A 14,026-nucleotide genomic window follows, 5' to 3' on the forward strand; every position below is an offset into this window, starting at 1 on the left:
ACTGTCTGCATGTTATTTTAAGGCTAGATGGAAAAGCGGCTTATATGTTCTGTATCATTCTGCATCTTGTTAGGAAACTCAAAGGCTCATACATTTATGAACTGAAAACGAGCACTGTTTTATTAATTCCAAAAACAGCGCAAAACTATGTTGGGTAAATTTGTTTACATTTGTTAAACATTTCTGTTAGATATAGCCTACACACTTTAATGCTGTTCATACTGGGTATGATGACGTATGATGACTTGTAATGGTGTAGTAGTGGTGTACCATTTCTTAGGGGGATATTTTATTCCCCTATGCCTTGCCACTTTTAAGGGACAAAGGGAACAGGTAGGGGAAGGCGAAGGGGTATAAAAAAAGAATTGGAATCGGGCCTTAATAAATTGAATTAGAAGAAACCAAATGCTTAAGATTTGTTTTGATAAGTTTAATAAGTTAAACTGCAATATACAGTAATATACAGCATGGTTCTACGAAGAACCTTTAATATGCAAATAACCTTTCCATTGCATAAAAGATTTCTTCTATGGCATCACTGTGAAAACCCCTTTTTGGTTCTTCCTGGCACCATTATTTTATTTACGCACTAAACGGTCTATGAGTAGCTGTCAAATGATCATACAGCAGGGGTCTCAAACTCCCGGCCCGCGGGCCACTTGCGGCCCGCAGGATGATATTTTGTGGCCCTCTACTTGACATCAAAGTTTAATGTTAGTGTGGCCCGCGCGTTGCTCTGAAAACCATTTTTGGCGTAGTCGTTGCGTGTGCCGCGCTTTATGCCTCACTTTGTGTGTGTGTGTGTGTTTGAGAGAGTTAGCTCGGCCCTCTCTCATGCAGTACAATTGGTGGACACCGCGTGATTGACATGTTCAGACAGTCGAAATGAATGTGGTTTAACGGCGCTCAAATGGCCAATCAAATCAAAGTAGAGATTTACATTCTCTTTTCGCTCGCGCACATGCTCCCGCAGTCTTCACACACAGAGTCTACCTCTAGCGGCCCCCAGGTAATTTGAGTTTGAGACCCCTGCCATACAGTAAGATGGATTCAATACAGGTATGATAAATCTGCAGCATGACACTCTGAGCAACTTAATGCTTGTTTAATGAAATTCGGTTTCAGTTGTAAATACATTGAAATCAATTGTAATTATGTTTAAAGAAAAATTAACATTCTTTTATTTACTCACCTTCATATTGTTCCAAACCTGTATGACTTTGTTTCTTCTGTGGAACACAGAAAGTGAATTTTTGAAGAATATCCTGGCTGTTCTTTTCCATATAATCAAAAGGAATCAGTGAATTAAAGTATTTCATATGATTTGTTAATAATATTCCAGATCTTCTGATGCAATTTGATAGATTTGTGTGAGTAACACTGAAAGGCTCTTGCTAAAATACTGTTGCTATTCACAAAAAAATATTGATGTCTAGCTCACAGCTTGTTCATGAGAGGTGTAGATATTTACTATTCATAAACAACTCTTTCTTTTCAATGAAATGCTTAATGCAGTTCACATAACTGGTCTGAATGTTTTGTTCTGGAATTGCACTGATCTGACTCTCAACTCACTTCCTCGCTGATTCAGTCGTAGGACCAGTTAACAGCAGTCGAGGGGAAGTTTTAAGGAATAATCACTAATTTTGGCCTACACAAAACCATTGTACGACTTCAGAAGATTTACAATATTAACACGTTTAGTTATTTTTGCTGCTTAACTGATGTTAACTGCCTTAGTTCTTATCAGGATATTCTTCAATATTTTGTGTTCAACAGAAAAGCTCACACACACACACAAAACAAACATTTTGGAACAACATATGGGTGAAAAAAAAATCGGAGTATTTTTTATTATAGGTAAGTACACTGGAATATCTTCACAGGTGAAATCCAAAAAACCTCTAACTTAATGGAAAACTCTCACTGTCACCATTTGGAAAGGTGGAAGTCATTTATGCAATGCTAACAACATGTCTGCGGAAGCCCAGCTGTGGTCAGGATTCCTGTGGTGTTTTATGGGTAATGTGCCAGTGAGGCATGAGGCTGTAAATATCATGCCACAGAAGGCCTGATTCCCCTCATAAGTCTTTAGATGACTCCATCTTCAAGTTCAATATCATTTCCAGCCATTTCCCCCTGTGCTGCTGTATAAAGCCCCCCTGATGCTTGAGAAGGCAGAAGGAAAGTGGATTAGGTTTAATGCTCAGAATGTGGGAGTTTATCCTAGATTGTTCACTTTGGAGTAAAGGGGGAGCTGGCCAGCCCTCCATAACTGAGGGCAACTGTAAATTGAAGTCAGCGGGGGACCATATTATCTGGATAAATTCTTAAACGAGTAATGGCAGTGTAGAAAGGAGAACATGCAAAGCCGGTCTGCGGGAGGTGATTGCATTGAGGATTCATCATGTAAGATACAACTACCAATGTGTGCCGAACCTCCTCTCTACACTGCAGGGATTCCCTGTATACACCCCCCCCCCCCCCCCCCCCCCAAAGATCTGTTTCCCTGGTTTTACTATTTATAGGTATGTGTTTGGGTAAGCTTAATATTTTAGTTTCATTCTATAAACTACTGACAACATTTTTCCCAAATTCCAAATAAAAATATTGTAATTTAGAGCATTTATTTGCCGAAAGCAACAACTGGTCAAAATAACAAAAAAGATGTATATATGCAGTGATGGTCAAAATGGTTTGGTACCCCTGGTAAATATGATCAAATATGGCTGTAAAAAATAAATCTGCATTGATTATACTTTTGATTTTTTATTTAAAAATTCACAAAAATCTATCCTTTCATTAAAGTAAAAAAAAAACTGAAAATGAGGGGTAAATCACATTATAAAATAAATGCTTTTCTCCAAAACACGTTGGCCACAATTGTTGGTACCCTTTTATTAAATACTTTTTGAAACTTCCTTTTCCCAAGATAGCAGCTCTGAGTCTTCTTCTATAATGCCTGATGAGTTTGAAGAACACCTGAATAGAGATCAGAGACCATTCCTCCATACTGAACCTTTCCAGATCCTTCAGATTCACAGATCCATGCTGGTGCTTCTTCTCTTCAGTTCAGCCACACATCTTCTATAGGGTTCAGGTCAGGAAACTGGGATGGTTATGGCAGAAGCTTCATTTTGTCCTCAGTGACACATTTGTGTTGATTTTGATGTTTGTTTTGGATCGTTGTCCTGATTAGAGATACAACCACGGCCCACGGATTTTTTATCTTTTGGTATTTGCTAGAATTGCTAGAAAGAAGATGTCCAGGACCTCCAGCATGTGGTACTTTTTATCCTTGTTTGCACTAAACCCATCTGGTAGATGTGCTGCCAAAAACTATTTTATAGTTTCCTCTGACCACAGAACCAGGTCCCTTTTTACTTTCCAGTCGTGTCTGACAACTGAATATGCTCAAGTTTGTTTCTAGATGAGCAAGGAGGATTTTTCTTGAAACCCTCCTATACAACATGTGGTGATGTAGGGGTTGTTTGAGTTTTTATTTTTAGCTTTCTGACCCCAAGACTCAACTAATCTCTGCGATTCTCCATCTGTGAACCTGGGAGAGTCTTTATGCACTCAAACGTTTCTCCTCGCTGTGCATTAGGACAATATACTCACACGTCCTCTTTCAAGCAGATTTGTAACATCTTTAGTTAAATGGAGCTTCTTAATTATTGCCCTGATGGTGGAAATGATATTTTCAATACTTTAGATATTTTCCTACAGCCTCTTTCTATGTTGTGAAGATCAACAGTCTTTTGCTGCACATCAGAACTACAGTCTTGTTCAAAATAATAGCAGTACAATGTGACTAACCAGAATAATCAAGGTTTTTAGTATATTTTTTATTGCTACGTGGCAAACAAGTTACCAGTAGGTTCAGTAGATTGTCAGAAAACAAACAAGACCCAGCATTCATGATATGCACGCTCTTAAGGCTGTGCAATTGGGCAATTAGTTGAAAGAGGTGTGTTCAAAAAAATAGCAGTGTCTACCTTTGACTGTACAAACTCAAAACTATTTTGTACAAACATTTTTAGCAATCCTGTGAATCACTAAACTAATATTTAGTTGTATGACCACAGTTTTTTAAAACTGCTTGACATCTGTGTGGCATGGAGTCAACCAACTTGTGGCACCTCTCAGCTGTTATTCCACTCCATGATTCTTTAACAACATTCCACAATTCATTCACATTTCTTGGTTTTGCTTCAGAAACAGCATTTTTGATATCACCCCACAAGTTCTCAATTGGATTAAGGTCTGGAGATTGGGCTGGCCACTCCATAACATTAATTTTGTTGGTTTGGAACCAAGACTTTGCCCGTTTACTAGTGTGTTTTGGGTCATTGTCTTGTTGAAACAACCATTTCAAGGGCATGTCCTCTTCAGCATAGGGCAACATGACCTCTTCAAGTATTTTAACATATGCAAACTGATCCATGATCCCTGGTATGCGATAAATAGGCCCAACACCATAGTAGGAGAAACATTCCCATATCATGATGCTTGCACCTCCATGCTTCACTGTCTTCACTGTGTACTGTGGCTTGAATTCAGAGTTTGGGGGTCGTCTCACAAACTGCCTGTGGCCCTTGGACCCAAAAAGAACAATTTTACTCTCATCAGTCCACAAAATGTTCCTCCATTTCTCTTTAGGCCAGTTGATGTGTTCTTTGGCAAATTGTAACCTCTTCTGCACATGCCTTTTTTTTTAACAGAGGGACTTTGCGGGGGATTCTTGAAAATAGATTAGCTTCACACAGACGTCTTCTAACTGTCACAGTACTTACAGGTAACTCCAGACTGTCTTTGATCATCCTGGAGGTGATCATTGGCTGAGCCTTTGCCATTCTGGTTATTCTTCTATCCATTTTGATGGTTGTCTTCCGTTTTCTTCCACGTCTCTCTGGTTTTGCTCTCCATTTTAAGGCATTGGAGATCATTTTAGCTGAACAGCCTATCATTTTTTGCACCTCTTTATAGGTTTTCCCCTCTCTAATCAACTTTTTAATCAAAGTACGCTGTTCTTCTGAACAATGTCTTGAACGACCCATTTTCCTCAGCTTTCAAATGCATGTTCAACAAGTGTTGGCTTCATCCTTAAATAGGGGCCACCTGATTCACACCTGTTTCTTCACAAAATTGATGACCTCAGTGATTGAATGCCACACTGCTATTTTTTTGAACACACCCCTTTCAACTAATTCAAATAACTGCCCAATTGCACAGCCTTAAGAGCGTGCATATCATGAATGCTGGGTCTCATTTGTTTTCTGAGAATCTACTGAACCTACTGGTAACTTGTTTGCCACGTAGCAATAAAAAATATACTAAAAACCTTGATTATTCTGGTTAGTCACATTGTACTGCTATTATTTTGAACAAGACTGTATATTCTTTAGTTTCACTCATTGTGATGAATGATTAAGGGGATTATGCTTTTATGCCTCCTTATATTTTTACTCCTGTGAAACAAGACATCATAGCTGGCCATTTTCATGTTCCTTGTCACCCTGGTGTGCTAAAAAATGTAAATATTAGTGTAAATATACTTCAGAGATATTTTACTCTACAATTGTGGCCAACGCATTTTAGAGAAAATAATTTATATCATAATGTGATCTACCCCACATTTTCAATTATTTTACTTAAATGAAAGGTTGGATTTTTGTGATTTAAAAAAAAAAGAAGATAAAAAGGATAAACAATGCAGAATATTTTTTTACAGCCATATTTGATCATATTTACCAAGGGTACCAACAATTTTGACCACAACTGTATATATATATACATACACCTTCAATATTTTCTCACATTATCACCGTTTATTCACTATAGTAATAAAATATGACAAGAACTCAATGTCAAATCAAATCAAATTCATCTCGATAATGCCAGGTAACGTTGATAGAAGGGAATGTAATGGATGAACCAATCAGCTGCCAAATTTAAGTACATAATTAGATAATACCAATTATGGCAACCATTTGCCAAGTAATGCTTCATTTTGTTTAGTCTGTAGTGCAAAAGGTTGCATTAGCCATTGAAAAAAAAAAAAAACACTTAAGCAAAATGTGGTCAGGTCAAAGTGTCTGAATCAATTTGGTCCCAACTTTTTGTTTTACTGGTAGCTCAGTGTATGAAAAACGTTTAGGTATAATATGTCACATTTACTTTATTTTGCTATCCTCACTTACATAAATTAATTATAACTAAAATATATATCTGGTGTCTGAATAGTTTTCGGCTTTACTGTAACAAATTAAGTTGCAAGCGTTTTTTTCCGATCGTTATTATATTTATCACATACCATCTTTCAAGTACACAGCATGGCCATCATAAAAATAAAACTATAAAAAATACTTTATGTAGCGTAAATTTAATGGCTGTCTGGCTAAATTATATGGCATATTTAATTTAGGGCTGTGCAATATATCGATGCTATCGAAATATCCTAAATGTACATATCGCAATATGTATATCGCAACGGCACGCAATATCTGAATATTTTTAATTGGCTACTATAACATTGTGAAAAGTGTATGTTTTAGGTCGGCATTATAGCAGAGAAAAGACTGGGCACATGACTTTTACTTATGTGACTTGCTTGATGTTAAAAAGAGTAAAAACAACTCCCTTCAGTCTCGTGCTGTCTGACACACAGTCACACCGAAACATGCGCACAAGTCGCCGCTCTGAAAGCATGTGATCCCTTCAGTTCTGTTTTGTTTCTTGTTACACACTTAAAACTGTCAACACAGTTAAGCCAAATTTATTTTAAAATGTCTGTCTTATTGAGTATTCATGCTAACTCAGTTGGTTATGCTTTAAGTGAACGATATCAGTCGGGGAAATAAGCTGAATGCATATTAATTGGATCTGTGCATTAGCTCTTAAAGTGACAGGCTGCTAATACAGAAAACCTGCTGCTGTCTGTCAAACAACTGAAGAACAAGAGAAAATCACTCAGTGCTCTTGCCTGAATAACCTTTGTGGCTTTAGCATGTATCAATGTATATTTTATTCATGCGAGGACTACTGTTTTTAGTTCATATTTTTAATAACAAAGATAAATTAAAATAATAAAAATAAATGTTCACCCCTAGTTCAAGTCTCTTTGTTTACCTGAATGTTCTTGATGTTCAGTTTTAGATTGATAAAACTATATATTACCAAGTCAAGCAAAGCGCTTTTGGTATTTAAATATTTGCATTATAATTTTGTTTGTTTACATTGATGTTAAAATTACATTATCAGATTTATGACATACATTTCTGCTAAAACAATGCTGGTCACTTTTAGAAGTTGCAGCGATGCTTTCTTGTCCCAGAAAGAATGTGAAACATAAATAATATCATTCTCAGTTTTTAAGTACTTTAAAAAAATATATAATTTAAATAGATTTTACACTCTAATAGCAATATTGCATCGCATATTGCATTATTAAACAAGATATCTTATTCTTCAATATCGCACAGCCCTAATTTAATCGACATATGGGTCAATGACCACTATTTTTTATGTTCTTTTTTACATATTCAAACATTCATTCAAAATTATGAATACATACAGTGAATATAATAAACATTTTATATGATGAGCATTTTCTAAAATAAAATTTATTTTGACATTTTGGGGGCATAGAGTAAAAGGTAGCATAGTGATACAACTTTCCTGATATTATGATGAAGATAAATGTAAAAATGTATTAACAGATTTTTTTTTTTTTTAAGAAAATGAGAAAACCTTATTAAGGTATACATTTTTATTATTATTTAAAATAAATATATAAATTACTATAATGCTTATTACTATTATTATTTGAAAAATAAAGGCATGCGGTGCCACCAACAAGCAGAACAATACAGGAGGTCAAAATGAAATAACCATCATAGAGAGAACCCCTGCAGACCCTCATGACTGTGTCAAAGTCAAGTAAGTCTCTTAAAATATCGCAGACAATAGTAAGGCAAGTTTAGTTCAGTTCGTAAAAGTGTTATGTGGTGCGATTTAACAACGTAATGTTATTTATAAATTCATTATTCACAAAAAACAACACATATTTCCTACACTGAAAAAGGTATTTAAAAAAGCTTCAATGATTAATGTGTGTCCACGGTGTGTGAGGAAAATACGTAAATGCTTTATGTATTGCATTGAATACTTCTTTGTGACGAGTAATTATTTACATTTTCAAAACCACATGAATCCAACATTCCTTGTCACAATTAAATATTTATAAATAATTAATGGACAAACTAGTTTGTCATTGACCCATAAAATAATATAATAAAATTCCCATATAGCAATTTTTAAAAAAAATATTACATTTATACTTATACCAAATAATCTTTACTGTGTTTTATTCAAAATCAATGTTTTAAATAAGTGAAATCAATACATTTCACAAAAGAAATAAATCTACACTCATTTATTTGGAGTGTATGCTGAAGAGCTGTTAAAATGCTCTGGCTGTTATTAAATCTGCTAAGCTCTTTAAGGTCCACGGGGTCTCGCTTGACTGATGAAACAACCCCACCTCTGTAGGGCTGCACATCTGCTCCTTTTCATGGACAAGAGAAGGCCTGCTGCCCCCAGGAATGCAGGACAGGGACATGCGCTTCCCTTAATGAGGATATCTGTGAGCACTCCGGTCCCTTCTGCCCGTCACACTGCCATGGTTTGATCCGCTTTGGGCTGAAATACCTGCTGGGCTGTCCATCAACGCAGCCTCCCCTAAACCCCTAACTGATGGCCTTTCCTCCTGTTTGATCCTTTGACTTTCTTCTTGAAAGCCCTAAGTAAGCCATCACTACAATATACCAACACAGAGGGGGCTCGAGGGAATTCGGCTTTGGATGAAGAATAAAGATGTTGTAGAGGGCAAGGATTTGAGCCACCTGCATAAATGAGTGTTGGGTGCACGTTTCTCACTCACCGTAGTCTTTCTTGCAGTACTTCTTCATATTGATCTTCAGCTTGCCTTTGGATGCCTTGCAGTAGGATTCACAGTCTAAGTTTGGAGGTTAAAAGAAGAAAGGAAGGGGGAGATGACCAAAAAAAGAAGAAGAACACAATTAAAGAATGTAAAAGAGCACTGAACATTGTCAAAAAGAGAGCCACTTCTGCAAACTACACATCTATCCTAAAGCCTTGGCCTGTTGTGACACCCATCTGCCCAGTTTAATTGTGAGGCTGTAATAGGGCTTGTGAGGCATTCAGCAAAGTGTCCTTTGCTCCTTAGAAAAGCGGGAGACAAAAGGTCCCTCTCGTTCTGCTCTCTGGATGTCTGGACCCTCCCCTGCTCTGATGGGAGCCCTCTGAGGCCAAGCGTATTGTGCCACCCAGCGATTTTTTTTTTCCAGTTCCATGCTAATTTCTCACCCTTGTCTCCTCTGTCAGTGCCATGATGGGGCTGATTAGGGCTTTTTAAATCACGACACCTCCCTCCCGGTGCTGTCAACTCAGCCTGTACGTCTGTCCTAATGCCCCCTCCCCCACCGCAACCCCTAAAGACCGTTTCAACCTTTGGCATTTATTGGTTCGGCACTCAGGGAGGTTGCGGTGAAGGGGGAGCGAGGGTTGTCCAAGCACAAAGGGAGGTCAGGGGGAAAATTAGCAGCACATAAAGTGTTTAAAAAGCTTGTTGTGTGTAAAAATAAAGAAGAAACATGGTGTTTTGGCAAAAAAAAAAAAAAAAAAAAAGCGCAAGGGATTCAATTCCAATTGGGCCTCTCCTACAGTTCTTCGCAGATAAAACGAGTTACGCCTTCCACTCAGATGCTGTGCGAGGACACGGACACGATTAATTCATTAAAAACACTTCTTTCGAGCATGCAGATGTTTAAATGGAGAAGTTTTCTTTCGCCGTTCCCCTTACATTGTCATGGCCTTCTTTTAGTGGATGGATGGAATGAGGAGACGGAGGAGGGGGAGCAAAAAACCTTTCAGCTCGCCTGCATATGAACAAACTTCATTGTTTCGGCCGACCCTCGCTCCATGCCTGCCTTTTACTTTCTTTTGGACTCTCTATTCTCTCCTTGTGAATGAGGTTGCCTGGGAAACCCAGGAAACAGAAAAAAATGCCCGTGAATGCAGTCGCGCCGAAGTGGTTGCGCGAGGGAGTCCAAGGTGGGGTTGGGCGAGTCAAACCGTGCACACTGTAGATTGGAAATGGCAGAGAAACTGTAATTAAATGAAATTGAGAGTCCATACTGTGGCAGCTTCATTTCCATTTAAATGAAGACTGCAGAGCAACTGCTTTGTTTTCCTATAACCCTATTTAATGCCATCACGATACTTCCCTTTGATAGCCATCATTTCTCATTAGCTCCCTTTTAAAGAGGTGATGAGCACCCTGAGATTCCTTTTCGAACATCTAGTCCCCCGCAGGAAAGAAAAATGTACTCATTGTGCCCCCTCTTGAGTTAGGGGAAGTAGGGTTAGCTTGCCGTCCCGTCATGATGCTCCCACAGAGCCCGGTGTCACCTTAATGGATGTTTTTCCTGCTGTCTTTTCAAGCGAAAGCTGTGTACGAGAGATTTTGGCACCGCGTCCAGCGGCGCTGCTAGCGGTGCCAGTGAGTTAAAGAAAGCTGCGTGTAAGTTTGAATGTGAGGCTTGTTTGACACTGAAGAATGAGTGGAGGGCACCGGTTACACGCTGACTGTGGGGACCCCTGTGGGGAAACATTTGTGGATGAATTCTCTCCGTCGCTAGACATTGAGGGAAGTTGTTGGTCTGGAGATTCGGCGAAGGACAGCTAATGAGTCTGCGCTATTCAGCCTCACTCAGCACTTTTGAAAAGCCTTGACATCTAACACTGACAATCTAACCTGCTGGGTCTCTTAATGCTTGAAGACGGCAGACACTGTACTCTGTTGTTAGCAAAAAAAGAGCCTGAAGCTGACCTGGGGTCTGTTTCCAGTTGGACCTCAGATGGAACAGACAATGCTATTCATGCGCACGTCGCAGATCTCGGAACTGTAACAATGAGGTGTGAATGAGTGCACAGGGGGAAGGCTTTCTCTGCACGGAATGAGACTGATTGAGAAACAAATTGCTGCAAATAAAGCATGTAATTAGATTATAGCCAGAGCCCCAAGCTCCCACTGGGGCAGGGACTCAATGGGCAAGCTGGTTCGATTCCAAAGGGAACAGCTTTTTTTTTTTGTTCCTACTCTCAACCTCTCAAAATATCCTTCTCGTTTTCTGTCATTCTTTCATTCCGCTCTAGAGTTTAAAAAAGAGCTGTCTCCTGAATTCTGACATCGGTTTAACGAAAACAGACCAGAAAAGCGTGTGCAGTTTTGGTCACGGTGGCATCAGTCTAACGGGCTGAGAAGTTGAAATGAACTTCATTACTGTAAATGAAGCCCAGAGGGAACATCGCCAACCCTCGAAATCTGTCAATGTGAAATAGGAGAGAGGAGAGGCCAGTTTTAAATTAGACGAGAGCTTTGCATTCATGATGAGACACTAATTCAACACTATTCACTCTCTTTCTGTTTCTCACTCTCTAATTCTCACTTTCCCTCCCTCTGTCCCTCTGTTTTATTTGTTCCTCTTATAATCACTAGGAGACTTGCAGAGTTCTATGGGATCATTTGGTCTTACAAGGGCGACAGTGGTAAAGGGAAAGTTCACCCAAATTTAAATTCTGTCATTATTTACTCATCACGTTGTCCCAAACCGGCATGACTTTCTTTCTTGTCAGAAAAAAAGGTATGGTTGGCGTCTGTCATCACGAGTACAACAACCGTCTCATTGTTACATTTTAAGGCATACCCTTTAGATGTGTATAAGGTACAAAACCAAGTACTTAAAGGTACTGGCAAACTGTTGTACCCCAATAGCTACTTTTTTGTTGCATATTTTACTTTTTCTGACAATGTTCGGTGGAATACAAAAAGGTACATTTTTGAAGAATATATTTCTTACCTACTTTATTATGTCTTTTCAAGTCATGCAGTAGTTGCATAAGGAACATATGGAAATTAAAGTCATAATTCATTGATATCTTAAATAAATTTTAGTCAATAAAATTCAGTTTCAGTGAAACAATTCAGTTGGTTTCTCACACAAATCTAATTACAAACACACGTATTACATTACACATAGTCAAATGGATGACTTTTGATATCTGTATGATAGTTTTATGATAGTGCTTTTCGTCATGTTGGAGCTTGACAGCTCCAGTCCCTATTCACTTTCACTATATGGAAAAGAGCAGCAACAATATTCTTAAAAAATACTTTACTGATACAATCATACAGGTTTGAAATAACATGAGGGTGAGTAAATACTAAACTATCCCTTGAATTATGTAAGTATATTTTATTTGAGCATTCCCATCCAAACATACAGCCTGCATAAAACACAGAAAAAGGTGTCGGAATTATACCTTTAGGGGTACAACAGCTTGTCACTATGGCAGTACCCTTAAAACGACATTGTACCTTTTTAATTCCTAAAAGGTGCATATTATTACCCTAAAGTCTAAATACGTACCTTAAGGTAGAACTATGAACATTTTTGTGGTAAAAAGGTACTGCTCCAGGGAAGGGTTCTGTCCTTTTAAGGTTACTGCTCCAGTGACAAGTTGTTGTACCCCTAAAGGTATACAATTCTGACACGCTTTTTCTCTGTGTGAACAACAGGACATCTCTACAAAATCCATGCCAACAATAACCACCATGTCAGGTTTGGTGACTGTAAAAACAACAGGCCCTGATCTCCTAGTGCAGGTTTGTAGAGACATCTCTGTCAGTCATAGATGAGTGTGCGTCTGAGGGATTAAACAGGGGTCTTGGGAGTGGTGACTCACACCATGCATGACCTCGCCACACAATACGTGTTTTGTCTGAGCCGAGCAATCAGAGGTTTTCGCAATGGCCTCCTCCCCATGTGGCAGAGCTGAAGACATATTAATATCCTCCTTTCTCCTCTCCTCCCTCGACTTCCCTCTGTCCTCCTGCCGTTGCCCTGTTTCATTCTCATAGACACCTGCTACACAGCTGCCTGCCCCACCCTTCTGTACAAGAACGTACAGGTTCTCTCTCAATCTCGGTCTTTCTGTGTCTAAGAGGGCAACTGCTAAAGAGCAAGGGTGGAGGTGCCCTGATAAGAGCATCTGTTTGCAATCATCTATTGGATGAGGTCATATTTTTCTGCCGTATTGCGCTATCCTGAGGTGAGCTTTGGGCCCGGAGTTAAGGCATAATGTATGCAGTCCCGTAGCAGGATTTGTGGGTGGTCCGTAGCGTACATTTTGATGGGGGCACTCAAATATGTCTGTCCTGTGCTCCACCTCTCCATCAGCTTGATTTGGAATGCTGCAGTTTCCATGGAGGGCTGCTCTCAAAACCAGATGGGTCAAACATTTAAAGGGCTCAAAATCAGCGGTGCCCCCATTGCCTGGATTAAAGGTCACACGATCTTTGCAAATAAATTATGATTTTTAAAATAGAGCTTGCCAAACAGATTCCATTAAGTGTTTAGAAAGGTTCTATTTTAGACATTTTCTGACCTTAGAATTAAAATAATTTCACTTTTTGTTTTGTTTGAAATAAGCTTTTTCTAATTTAGTATTTCTATATTGTGCCTGTCTTAGTATTAGCGAAAAAACAACAACAAGAAAAAAAAAACAGTGGTGACAAATAAAATAATTATTTTTATATTACTATAATGTATAGACAAATGATATACAGAGAATTTGTATTTATTACAATTTGTGCAGCACTGTTTTTAACTAAAAAAAAAAATTAAAATGCTGGCACAATGCAGATATCTTGCATTGTAGTCATTTAAAAAAGCATACTAGCGGCATTGCTCTTTGTTTCTGTAGAAAATAAACCACTAAAACAGTGGTGACAATAAACAAACAAACAAATAAATATAATGAATAAATTAATAATTATACATAGAGAAAATGTATTCATTTATATTTGTTTAGCACTGTTTTAACTCTTTTCTACAAAAATACTAAGACAAGCACAATTCAGCTATCCTGCATTTCTACA

At 38.3% G+C, this 14,026-nt stretch overlaps 1 protein-coding gene across 2 annotated transcripts in view; it reads right to left on the reverse strand.

The window, feature by feature from the left end:
• The window catches only part of ntn1a (netrin 1a), a 108,049-nt gene that overhangs the window by 4,067 nt on the left and 89,956 nt on the right, over positions 1-14,026 (reverse strand). For both annotated transcript variants that reach the window (XM_067459525.1, XM_067459524.1), the window contains one exon: positions 8,945-9,019. In XM_067459525.1, the coding sequence (XP_067315626.1) occupies positions 8,945-9,019 (75 nt within the window). The remainder of the gene's footprint in view (positions 1-8,944; positions 9,020-14,026) is intronic.

Source organism: Pseudorasbora parva, chromosome 12, assembly GCF_024679245.1.
Source record: "Pseudorasbora parva isolate DD20220531a chromosome 12, ASM2467924v1, whole genome shotgun sequence".
Lineage (NCBI taxonomy): Eukaryota > Metazoa > Chordata > Actinopteri > Cypriniformes > Gobionidae > Pseudorasbora > Pseudorasbora parva.